This window comes from Hypanus sabinus, chromosome 11 (assembly GCF_030144855.1).
Source record: "Hypanus sabinus isolate sHypSab1 chromosome 11, sHypSab1.hap1, whole genome shotgun sequence".
NCBI classification, from domain to species: Eukaryota; Metazoa; Chordata; class Chondrichthyes; order Myliobatiformes; family Dasyatidae; genus Hypanus; species Hypanus sabinus.
This window is the reverse complement of record NC_082716.1, coordinates 70,811,020-70,824,237: the sequence shown is the minus strand read 5'-3', so window position 1 is coordinate 70,824,237 and position 13,218 is coordinate 70,811,020. Positions and strand designations below refer to the sequence as shown.

General features: G+C 43.1%; 1 protein-coding gene across 1 annotated transcript in view; it reads right to left on the bottom strand.

Annotated features, from left to right (window-relative positions):
- Nucleotides 1–367: 367 nt before the first annotated feature.
- The window catches only part of LOC132402099 (uncharacterized), a 68,599-nt gene continuing 55,748 nt past the window's right edge, over nucleotides 368–13,218 (bottom strand). Inside the window, exon 6 of the mRNA XM_059984678.1 lies at nucleotides 368–5,811. Within this exon, the coding sequence (XP_059840661.1) occupies nucleotides 5,797–5,811 (15 nt within the window). The 3' untranslated portion in view covers nucleotides 368–5,796. The remainder of the gene's footprint in view (nucleotides 5,812–13,218) is intronic.

Genomic DNA, 13,218 nt, shown 5'->3' with positions numbered 1-13,218 from the left:
AACGTGTGCAGTGGTGCTATTTTTCTGCACATGTTGCAACCATTAGTGCAATTGGCTTCAAAATGCTTTGAGCACTCGTTGGAATACTGATCTCATTTCAAGAGCCTATTGCTTCAAATGTAACAGTGCCCTAACAAAATGCCACACACTTTAAAAGTGCTATGAAAGGCAATGCGAATAAACTCTGTCACCAATTATTTCTGTGCTATACACTTTAAAATGTCATCCATGTTCAGCTCTCCAGTGAGAAATGGGGAATACTGGTTTGAAAGGCACTATTTTGTGTACAGTGCATCAAAAAAGACGCTGACATTTAAGTTTTTTTTAATCTTGTTTATTTGTTTCAAGTAACAACATTACTTGTGCTGAAGTAGTGCATCCATATCTCAGAACTCTTAACTCGGCAGAGATTTACTAGAAACACAGCCCACCAGGCTTATTGCTTAGGTTCTGTGTGGCCCAGATTTTCCCAGCTTAACCTTGGCATTTCTGAAGCCCAGTGTAATCCTGCTCAATGCTCACTGTCAATCCCACCCAACATAATAAAGAAAGTTTTATATTTTATTGAGCCAAAAAAGGGAGTTAGAACTATAAAAGGAAACATTATTTGTCTGAATTGGTATATGGTCCAAAATATTACAAGCGATGTCATTCATGGTGCCTCACAGTTCTCCCTTGTCTTGCACACTGAAACCGCTGGCCAGATGCAGCTGTTATTTGGTGACATAGTGAGCCCTCTCTCTCTCTTTCCTAACACAGACTGTGTGCATCTTTGCCTATTCACTAGGCACAGGTGATGGGTACAACACAGCAATGAGAAGTACAGTATGTGGATAATTTCCCTTTGCAATGTTTAGAATGAGCAGCAAGTCAGAGTACATTTTCCTTTGCTGCAATATATTGCAACGATCATAACTAAAGTGTTCCTTTATCCATTCATTCCCATGAAAAGATATATTCTATGGGGACAATCATAACTAAAATGCTCCCTTTATTCATTCATTCCTATGAAAAGATGAAAGTTTTCCATAGGTCACTACCTTCAGTGCCGTGGGCTAACCCATTAATGTGCTTAATTGCATGCTTTATCAAAAACACTTTGCTCTCAACTAAAACTGAAGTACACAGTGACTGGTTACTTCGCTATCTAGGGGAACATTGGATGCTGATGATATTGAATGTGTGCCATTGTATCTCCTTTTTGATCGCCTGAATTTTCCCACACTGGGATGAAATAATATTACTCCTGATGTTTGAGATATCAACGTACAGTATTTTAAAAGATTAGGTGAGTATATTGAATTGTGCCTACTCTTCCTTCTTTGGCAATTGGTGTTGTCATTTTGCCTCTCTGTATGGGCTGCGGATTTAAATAGGGATCGCCTACTGTACTTTATCAATGTGAAACTTGGATGATTTTCTAACCTCACTTGAAGAGCTCACCTTAAAACTCTTCTGCATTGAGCATATTTTGGAGCATATTCCAGTTGAGACAAATAATGGTTCCCTTTTTAGTTTTAATTTCCTGTCGCATGAAATATTATTATACTAGGTAGGATTGATACAACGCATTGGACTACATACTCTGAGAATAAAATCACCAATTACTCAAGGGTTGAGAAGTGCTAAGCTTGGCTAAATCGTGAAGTTTTGGGGTATGTGGATCCCTAGTAATGGACTCTGCTCCCAATGAAACATTTTAATGAATACATTTTTTAAACAATGTTATCCCTCCAGCAGTTTTGTTTGACTTCAGCAATGTAAATTGCTGCCCAACCTATTGCTATTAATAATGACCTCTGTGGCATCAATTCTGTTGAATTACACTTGGCGGAAAAAGCCTGACTCAGGTTTTCAGCTCTGAGATCAGGTTTGGTAAAGGATTTAATGGCAGTAAAGGAAGTGCAACAGCAGCACTATTTTTCTTTTGCACAATATGCATAAAATTTAATCCCCCTTCTCCAATATACGTTAGGTATTTTATGTCCTGTTTATGGCCTTGACTATATTACCTGTCTTTTCTGCTCTCTATTGGACACCAATGCTAAAATCCTGCTGTTCCTCTACACTACCTTGTAGTCAAGTGAAGCAGTTTTCTTTTATTGCATATTGGCTTGTCAACTTTACCCTCCTAATGCATCACCTCACACATCTCTGGATGGAATTCCATCTGTCATTTTTATGTACACTTAATTAATTTATTTATTTATTGAAATACAGTGAGGAATAGGCCTTTCGAATTGCACCTCCTAGCAAACCTTCAATTTAATCCTAGCCGAATCATGGGACAATTTACAATGACCAAATAACCTACCAACTGGTACGTGGGAGGAAACCGGAGCACCCGGAGATAACCCATGCAGCCATGGGAGGAACGATAAAACCCCCTACTGGCAGTGGTGAGAATTGAACACAGTCGCTCGTACTGTAAAGCGTTATGCTAACGATTACGCTACTGTGCATCCATAGGCTTTATCCCTATGACAAAATGGTCTTCTGCACAATCAATAATGTTGCCAATTTTGGTAAAGTGGACATACTCCCCAAACATGACACCTCTGTTTAAGCTCATGCTATCGATATGCACTCAGTGACCACTTTATTAGGTACAAGAGTACAACACCACCACTGTTGTAACATGTGCTTTCTGAGTTACTGTTGTCTTTCTGTCTGATTGAACCAATCTGGCCATTCTTCTTTAACTTCTTACCTCTGTCATTAACAAGGTATTATTGCTGACAGAAATGACACTCACTGGATTTCCATGTCATTTAATTGCCATTTTATTTTAACTTTTGCATCTTCTGTGTTCTTCAGGCTTTTTGCAGCATTGTTTTCTCAGTATTTAATATAAAGCTCATTGAACTGACACTCACTGAATACTTTTATTTGCTTTCCACACCATCCTCTGTGAACTCTAGACACTGCTGTGTGTGAACATCCCAAGAGATCAGCAGTTTCTAAAATACTTAAACCACTCTGGTTGCCACCAACAATCACACTACAGTTAAAAACACTTTCCCATTCCTTCCCCCGTTCTGATATTTGGTCTGAACAACAACTGAAACTTTGACCATGTCTGCACTGAGTGCCTGCCACCTGATTGGCTGATTAGATATTTCCTTTACTGAGTAGGTGTACAGATATACTAAACAAAGGGACAATGTGTATAAACCACAAAAGGCAAGGGACCTAATAACAAGTTCAGTAGACTCCACTGCACACCTCCTTGAGACATTAAAATTCCTACCAACTGTTAACCTTATTGTTTTCTCATAAAGCCCATTTTTAATCCAACTGGACACTTTTCATGGAATTTCCAAAATTTTTACTTTCCTGATCAATACCTGGAACTTCAATATAACACTTTTACTAGAATCCATCAAATGATCAAAAGACATTGCCTCCTTTTTACCTAAACTGTTGAAAAAGAAGTTCAACCAGGTTTATGAGACATGGTTTTCTTTAACAAATCCATGCTGATTGCTATTGATCAATCTCAAAACGCTGAGATCTGCTAACTCATTGAATTTCTTCCAGTGATTTGTCGACTATCAATGTAGGGTAGTCAGGCTATCTCCTTCCCCTTTTTTCAAACAATGTTATCACTTCAGCAGTCTTGTCCTTCAGCATCATGTGAACAAGGATTAGAAAATAGAAATCGGAGCCAATACTATTTCTTCCTTTTCCCTTGCCTCTTAATGGTCTAAGCTCCACTTAATCCGAACCTGGTGATTTTCTCAATTTTTCTAAAAATGCTGATCCCTTTTAATGCTTTTCTATGTGTGTTTTTCATTTACAGTGCTTTGCGTTTTTCCTTCTCAATGGCAAACACTTTGAATTATTTATATCTTTTTTTGCACTCTGGCTAATAGATTTCTTTATTCTTTTCGTTAAGGATTTCGGGACTTCCCTTAATTTTACCTGCTTGTATTTTCTCATTCCTCATCTTTAGGTTCATAATTTCCATTTTGTTTTAACCTTTGCAGCTTCTTGGGCTTTTTGCAGAGGTGTCCGCTCAGTATTTAAAATATGCTTCTCTTGCTTTCTGTTATTTATTTATTGACATGCAGCACAAAATAGGCCTTTTCACCCTTCAAGCCAATCCGCGCAGCAATTCCCCAATTTAACCAAGCCTAATCACAGGACAATTTACAATGAACGATTAACTTACTAACCGGTCTGTCCTTGGACTGTGGGAGAAAACTGGAACACCCGGAGGGATCCCATGCAGTCATAAGAAGAACATGTGAACTCCTTACAGGTAAAGGTGGGGATTGAACCCACATTGCTGGTACTTGTGAAGTGTTGCACTAACCACTGTGTTACCATGCCACACTAGATTAACCTTATATTTTCCTCAACATCCAAGGGGTCTAGATTTATGAAGGATAATAGTCTATATTTATGCATAATTCAGTTGCATTCAGTTATATTCTATTGATATACCTTCAAGTAACTTATTTCTGGACCAGTTTTCATAGGTGTCATTAAATTTTCCTTCAAACCCACCCGAGAATTTTGACTCCTGCTCCATCCTTGCCCCTTTCCATAACTATGGAACTTGTAATTTAACTATGCTCAGTTACTCAAATACTCTCCCTCTGCAACCATTCGCCCCACAGATGGAGAGCGTCCAAGGGAGCCGGCTAGATTCAAACTCAGGACCTCTCACCCCAAAGTCCAGCGCTGATGCCACTGCGCCACCAGCCAGCCCACAATAAATATAAATCGATAAGATAGTTTATATACACGGCTTGAATGTATGTCCATAAAGTGACACTGGGCACAGGAGTGCTTGTACATAAAGTGACTAACATAATGTAGGCGAATTAAGCCCCGGCCACCATCTTCTTATCCCTCTTTGGTGGATTCACACTTAGAAATGTCTGAGCTTCAGACACTGAATTGTGCTCTGTGCATCCACATTCTGCTTGAGCCTGGGATTGGGAGGCCTGGGCCAGATAAAGGAAACCTCTATGTCTACTTGAAATCCTACAGTCTTTGTGGACAACACAAGGTAGATCTTAACCTTGAATTGAAGAATGGTTGATAATTACATTTCATACAATCTGTGAATGTGAGGAATTGAAAAACAATACTGTACATGCAGAATGTATAAGCACATTAAGCTTGGTATTCAGAACACAAAGGTAGACTTACTTTATCACATTAAGGACATTACTGTGAAATACAATACAGAAACAGTCAAGGTTAAAAATTTTTAAAAATTCAGTCTGATGGTAATGATAACTTTGAAATTTGTATGATAATGCTTGACAATGACACTCATTTTAAATTAACAATACTTGGTTTCAATTATTGTCCGCAGGTAAAACTTGAAGCACGGGATCAACTTTACTGTTGCCAATGGACAGTGTGCATAAATTATAGAAGTAACAGTATGTCTTCCCCTTTGCTGGAGGCTGCAAGAGTTCCACGGGCTAGTTCACAAACCCAGCTTGATTGTAAGGGTTTTCCGAAGGGCTTTCAGTATGTGTTTACACTTTCTTGAGACACATATCCAGATAGCTTCTTATATTCAGCTACCTCTCATACTGATCGAGCAGAAACCATGTGGCTTTGGCACCCTGCTAGGAGAACTAATGCTCAGTGTTACAACTAATGTGATAACCTGCCTCAACGATTATCATCCAGCAGCACTGACATCCACAGAGGTGAAGTGTTGTGAGAGGCTGGTGACGAAACTCCTGCCTGAGAAGTAACTTGGATCTGCTCCATTTTTGCCTACGGCACAACAGGTCCACAGCAGATGCCACCTCAGTTGCTGCTCACTTAAGTCTGGAACACCTGGACAGCAAAGATACATAACATCAGGGTGCTCTTTATCGACAAACATGAGAAAATCCGCAGATGCTGGAAATCCAAGCAACACACACAAAATGCTGAAGGAACTCAACAGGCCTAGCGACATCTATGGAAAAGAGTGAACTGTGGACATTTTGGGCCGAGACACTTCGTCAGGACTGGGAAACATAGAAACACAGAAAACCTACAGGACAATACAGGCCCTTCAGCCCACAAAGCTGTGCTGAACATGGCCCTACCTTAGAACTACCTCGACTTTACCCATTGTCCTCTATTTTTCTAAACTCCATGTATCCATCCAGGAGTCTTTTATAAAAAAGACCCTATCGTTTCTGCCTCCACCACCGCTGTCCGCAGCCCATTCCGCTCCTTCATCACTCTCTGTGTAAAAAACTTACCCCTGACATCTCCTCTGTACCTACTTCCAAGCACCTTAAAACTATGCCCTCTTCTGGCAGCCATTTCAGCCCTGGGAAAAAGCCCCTGATTATCCACACAATCAATGCCTCTCGTTACCTTGTACACCTCTATCAGGTCACCTCTCATCCTCCATTGCTTCAAGGAGAAAGGGCTGAGTTCACTCAACCTATTCTCATAAGGCATGCTTCCCAATCCAGGCAACATCCTTATAAATCTCCTCAGCACCCTTTCTATGGCTTCCACATCCCTCCTGAAGTGAGGCACCAGAATTGAGCACAGTACTCCAAGTGGGGTCTGACCAGGGTCCTATATAGCTGCAACATCACCTCTCGGCTCTTAAAGTCAATCCCACGATTGATGAAGGCCAATACACCGTACACCTTCTGAACCACAGAGTCAACCTGCACAGCTGCTTTGAGTGTCCTATGGACTCAGACTCCAAGATCCCTCTGATCCTCCACACTGCCAAGACAGAAGAAAGAGGAGAATTCAGAGTAAAAAGGGGAGGGAAGGAAGACGTACAAGGGGGTAGGTGATAGGTGAAACCGGGAGAGGGGAAGGGTGAAGTACAGAGTTGGGAAGTTGATTGGTGAAAGAGATCAACGACTGAAGAAGGGGGAATCTGATAGGAGAGGATAAAGACCATGGAAGAAAGGGAAGGGGGAGGAGCACCAAAGGAGGTGATGAGCAGGTAAGGAGATAAGGAGAGAGAGGGAAACAGGAATCAGGAGTGGTGAATGTGGGGTCGATTACTGGAAGTCTGAAAGATTGATGTTCATGCCATCAGGAGGCTACCCAGACGGAATATAAGGTGTTGCTCCTCCAACCTGAGTGTGGCTTCATCACGGCAGCAGAGGAGGCCATTGACTGATATGTTGAAATGGGAACGGGAAGTGGAATTTAAATGGGTGACTACCGGGAGATCCCGCTCTTCCTGGTGGATGGAGAGTAGGTGCTCAGTGAAGCGGCCACCCAATCTACATCGGGTCTCACTGATACACAGCGGGAGCACCGGATTCAGTAGATGACCCCAACAGACTGGCAAGCAAAGTGTCGCCTCACCTGGAAAGACTGTTTGGGGCCCTGCACGGTGGTGAGGGAGGAGGTGTAGGGGCAGGTGTGGCACGTATTCTGCTTGCAAGGGTAACTACCAGGAGAGAGATCAGTGGGGAGGAATGAGTGGACAGGGAGCCATCCCTGTGGAAAGCAGAAAGTTGGGGTGGGGATGAGTGTAAGATGGACTTGGTGGTGGGATCCCACTGGAGATTATGAAAGTTAAGGAGAATTATGTATTGGATACAGAGGCTATTGGGGACAGGGGGGGTGTTAGGTGAGGACAAGAGGAACGCTATCCTTGTTGTGGCAGCAGGAGGATGGGGCGAGGGCAGACGTGCGTGAAATTGAAGAGATGCAGGTGAGGACAGTGTTGATGCTGGAAGAAGGGAAGCCCTTTGAAAAAGGAGGACATCTGAGTAGTTTTGAAATGAAAAGCCTTGTCCTGAGAGCAGATGCAGCAGAGACAGAGAGAAGGGGATGGCATTTTTACAAGTGACAGCATGGGAAGAGGTATAGTTCAGGTGGCTGTGAGAGTCAGTGGGTTTTTTAAAGATGCATCGTTTTATCTCTTTATTGACTACAGCTAACATTCGATACCATCGTTCCCTCAAAGCCTGGGCCTCAACTTCTGCAACTGGATCCTTGATTTCCTTTCATTGCAGACCACAGTCATTTTGGATTGGCAACAACATCTCTTCAACAATCTTCATCAGCACAGGTGCCCCACAAAGCCTTGTGCTTAGTCCCCTGCTCTACTCGCTTTACACTTAGACTATGTGGCTAAACACAGCTCCGATGCCGTACTCAAATTTGTTGATGACACCACTGTCATTGGTTGAATCAAAGATGGTGACAAATCAGCATATAGGAGGGATATTGAAAATCTGGCAGAGTGCTGCCGCAACAACAACCTCTTACTCGATGTCAAGAAACTGATTATTATTGACTTCTGGAAAAGGAAGCCAACCGTCCTTCAGCCAGGAGAATCAGAGGTGGAGAGGGTCAGCAACTTCAAATTTTTTGGTGTTATCATTTTGGATGAACTGTCCTGGACCCAGGTTTTAAGTGTAATTACAAAAAAAAAACACTTAGTTTGCAAAGATTTGGCATGACATATAAAACCATGACAATCTTCCATCGATGTGTGGGGGAGAATAAATTGACTGTCTGCATCAAGACTGGTATGGAAACATCAATGCCCTTGAATGAAAAATCCTACAGAAAGTAGTGGATATGGCCCAGTCCAACCAGGGGTATATTCCTCCCTGCCACTCACATCTACAGGGAGGGTTGTCAGAGGAAAGCAGCATCTTTAATTAGAGACCCTCAAAACCCAGGTCACACTCGCTTTTCACTGTCACCATCAGGAAGAAGGTACAGGAGACTCAGAGCTCACACTACCAGGTTCAGGAACCATTATTGTCCCTGAACCACCAGGCTCTTGAAGCAAGGGGGTAACTTCACACAACATCACTTGTCCCATCACTGAAATGTTCGCACAATCTATGGACTCACTTTCAAGGACTCCTAATCTCATGTTCTTGATATTTACTATTTATTTATATATTATTATTTATTTTTGTATTTGCACAATTTGTTGCCTTTGGTACACTGGTTGAATGCTCAAGTTGGTGCAGTCTTCCATTGATTCTATTATGGTTATTATTCTATTATGGATTTATTGGGTATGCCCACAAAAAAGTGAAGCTCAAGTTTGTATATGGTGACATATATGTACTTTGATAATAAATTTACTTTGAACTTTGACCAACACTAACTTCTTATTTCTTATCCTTACACCTGCCTACAAGACTACATTCCTTGCAGGGTGGACTGAAATTATCTCTTCTGTTCTCTCTAAGGATAATGTTGCATTTCATTACTCAATTTCATTCTAGCCATGCACCTTCAAGTTGTTCATCTCAAATCAATTGAAACCGAATTATAAAATAACTTAGCACCCATTCTGACATTAATTCTCTGTGCTTCACCAGAGTCCTTCCCATTTTCTGCCAACCATCCCAGCAAGCCGTAATGTGCTAATATCAGTTTGCCCTGTACCACTGGCAGGCTGCTTTTATGTTTTGTAGTAATTGTGCAAAGCAAAAATGTTGGAAACCATCATGGAAAGCATCAACAGCCACCAACTCTGTTGTCAGGAATGCACAAGAAGCAGAAATGGAGTAAAATGGCGTAAGTTTGGAGGGGTTCCAGAGAAGGGAAGGCCAACAGCCTAGACAAGATTGAATCAATGTCAAAATTACTTTTGTCTATATATGGAAGTTTCATTCTAAATGACAATGCCAGAGGGCCTGCCAAGCTGTTTTATCTAGTCACTGATTTAGCGTTAATCTTCGCCACTTTTCTTGCCTGTAATAGCTCTGCAGAGTCTGACAGCTTCAGGATGGAGCCAATGTGAGAAAATAATCCATGGAGAGATGTTTAAAATTAGTAGTAAGTTGTGTCAGTCAGCAATTGGCATCCAGTGGGAAAAGGCACCCTGGCAAAGGAATCGAGAGACAACAGGGGGGTGAGCTCCTGGCATCATGAGCCAGTACGATTGACGACTGCATATTAACACATCACTACAACCAAAGTCAAGAATAATTGAACAGTTATTTTTAAAGTATGAAATGTGCAATGACAGGACAAATAGAGCTGCCGCTGCCAACTCCAACAATTTGGATTCAAACCTGAGCTCAGGTGCTGTCTGTGTGGAGTTTGCGTGCTCTGCCTGTGACCGCAGGTGGTCCTTACCACATCTAAATACGTATGGGTTGGTAGGTTAATTAGCTTCTGTTGATGCTCCTGCAGAGTAGGTGGGTGGTAAAATCTGGGGACGTGGGGAGAATAAAATGAGATTGGTGTAAATGAGTGTTTAATGGCTTACTTGAAAAACTGATTGCACACTGTACGGCTCTATGACATGAACTTTGAATTTATTTTTCACTTTACTTTACGCGGCCTTGCCTATTCATTCTCTGAGCACACTAGTGTCGATGTCATATGCAATGCTGACCTCCAGAGGGCACTGGAGTGAAAAACCATACCCAAAGACATAAGTCACTAACTATTATTTACAAAAGGGGACATTTGAAACATTGGGTCCCATGGTAGTCCAACAGTTAGCACAATGCCATTACAGCTCGAAGCGTCAGAGTTCAGAGTTCAATTCTGCCATCCTCTGTACTAAGCTTAAATGTCCCTTCCTGTGTGCGCATGGATTTCCTCTGGTTGCTCTGGTTACCTAAAGATGTATGTACCGGTTGGTAGATTAATTTTGAAAATGTTCCTGTGATTAGGCCAGGGTGAAATTGGTGGGTTGGTAAGCGGCATGGCTCGGAAGGTTGGAAGGGCCTGTTCTGCACTGAATCTCTAAGTAAATAAAATCTGAGGGAGAAGAGAGTTTGAGGGGATGACAACTAAACAGAAAACCTGAACACCAGAAGTACCTTGAACATCAGGCCAAAAAGCTTTGTCTGAGGGTGCGGGAGTAACGCTCAGTTTAAAAGAGGCAAATAATCATGGGTTTCCTGATGTTTGGTGTCAACACTGAAGTCAGTTGTGGTGATGCTTGGAGATCAAAACATCTAATATGAATGTCTCAGAGGCTTACTTCTGTTCTGTATTTTGACCAGGGACAAGGGGGCAAATCAGGAGAAGACACAGAGTGAAAAGTCGGTGAAGTGGGGTGGTGATTACGGGTGACCAAAAGAGAGGGTCATGTTCACAGGACGCACCATCTGTCAAATGGCATCCACAAAGGCTCAGACCAGGTGCAGTGGTGCAGGAAGCTGGGATCACCGGTTTGGATGATTTGGAGAATACCTGCTCTCTACATAACTTGCTAGCTGCTCATTAGCAGGATTGGTGGGGGTGCTCTCTGTCCCCAGTCTTTGTTTCCAGCTCACTCTGGGCACAACCAAAACCTGATCTTCCAGTCAGCTCACACACTTGCAAAGAATGAGTTTGTTTGTCACTGCTGCACTACTGTCACGACTGTGAAGCAGTCCTGACGAAGGGTCTCGGCCCGAAACGTCGACAGTGCTTCTCCTTACAGATGCTGCCTGGCCTGCTGTGGTCCACCAGCGTTTTTTGTGTGTGTTGTTTGAATTTCCAGCATCTGCAGATTTCCTCGTGTTTGTTTGTCAGGGTAGATTTCCCAATTCTGATCGTGAATCTACGGATACTGGGACACAAACCTGTAGCTGTTTTTCCACAGCTACAAATGCCATCGCTGTTGCCAACAAATTTCCATAAGGGGCACTGAACAACCCACAGTGAAGTTTCAGATAGATAAGGTGCAGATTCCCTGGGAGCTGGCATGGTGTTTTCGCCTTGTAGTGGTACACCACTGCCCTATTGTGCATGTGACAATGAGACACGTTATCAAACAAAGCAGAAAGCATCTGTGAGAAGCATTTCAAGTGCCTGAAGTGTTTGAAGGCCTCCCCCAGCTAGAGAGTCTACAACAACCAAGGTGAAGCATATGACAGAGGAGAAATCTCAAAGAGGACAAAACACTTGCACCAATTCTTCCACCAATGAGGTTTCCAATCAAAATGAGGAGAAGGTGAAGGGCATCACCACCCAGCCAAATACAGACTAAGTCATCTGGCAAGCATGTTATTGAAGCCTCAAATTTGCGTGAGACAGTTCACAAGACTGTGATTTGACCTGCCCCATTACAACCTCACTGATGTTAGGTAGCCAAAAATCACAATTCATCACTGCATGTGCAAGAAATGGCTTCATTCCATTTATGATCTTTTCATTTACGATTAAATATTAAACAGTAAAACAAATCATCAGTTGTCAAGAATGGTGATTATAAATTAAAACATTTTCTGTGATTTAATAACAAAATGAAACTTTCTAACAACAAAGAAGCATGCATTTCTTCAGTAGGCTGTGCGGCCCTTTGAGAACATAAACACAAGAGATTCTGCAGATAGCCTTGCAGAACGTCCCAAGTGCATCCCTTGTTGTAATGTAGGAAATGCATCAGCCTATTTGAGCACAGTAATCTCCTAAGCATTAATGTGATAATGACTCGTGGACTTGTGATGCTGGTGACTATCAGAAACAGTCTGCCCTGCTCTCTTAGTCATTTTGCAGACTCCAAGCTGATGATACCATCACAGATTTCCTATCCTAAATAGCTCCAGGGGAGGTGATGGTGAGCCACTTTCTGAAACGCTGGTCTTGATTAAGCTTAAGCTAAGGCAGTAAAGGAGCCAGCACTACAGGCAGACCCCTCAGGGTAAGGTCTTGGGGCAATGAACTTGCAGGGCAGTCACCCAACAGCGAACTCAATCAGGCACTGAGCCGGACCGCACAAGTGAAGGAGCTGCTCAATGGAGACGTTGTAGCGGTGTGCTACATGCAGCGCTGAAATAACGACACGGAGTCGGTAAACTGCAGTTAAAGAAGATCTTATTCGAACTTCGCGGCTTCGCTTTAAAGCCTCCCTGATCCCGCCCTCCCCGGGCGCGGATGCTGTAGGGGGCACATACTCACAGTCCTCTCCCGTGAGCGGGTGCTGTAGGGGGCACATACTGACAGTCCTCTCCCGTGAGCGGATGCTGTAGGGGGCACATACTGACAGTCCTCTCCCGTGAGCGGGTGCTGTAGGGGGCACATACTCACAGTCCTCTCCCGTGAGCGGGTGCTGTAGGGGGCACATACTCACAGTCCTCTCCCGTGAGCGGGTGCTGTAGGGGGCACATACTGACAGTCCTCTCCCGTGAGCGGGTGCTGTAGGGGGCACATACTCACAGTCCTCTCCCGTGAGCGGGTGCTGTAGGGGACACATACTGACAGTCCTCTCCCGTGAGCGGGTGCTGTAGGGGGCACATACTCACAGTCCTCTCCCGTGAGCGGATGCTGTAGGGGGCACATACTCACAGTCCT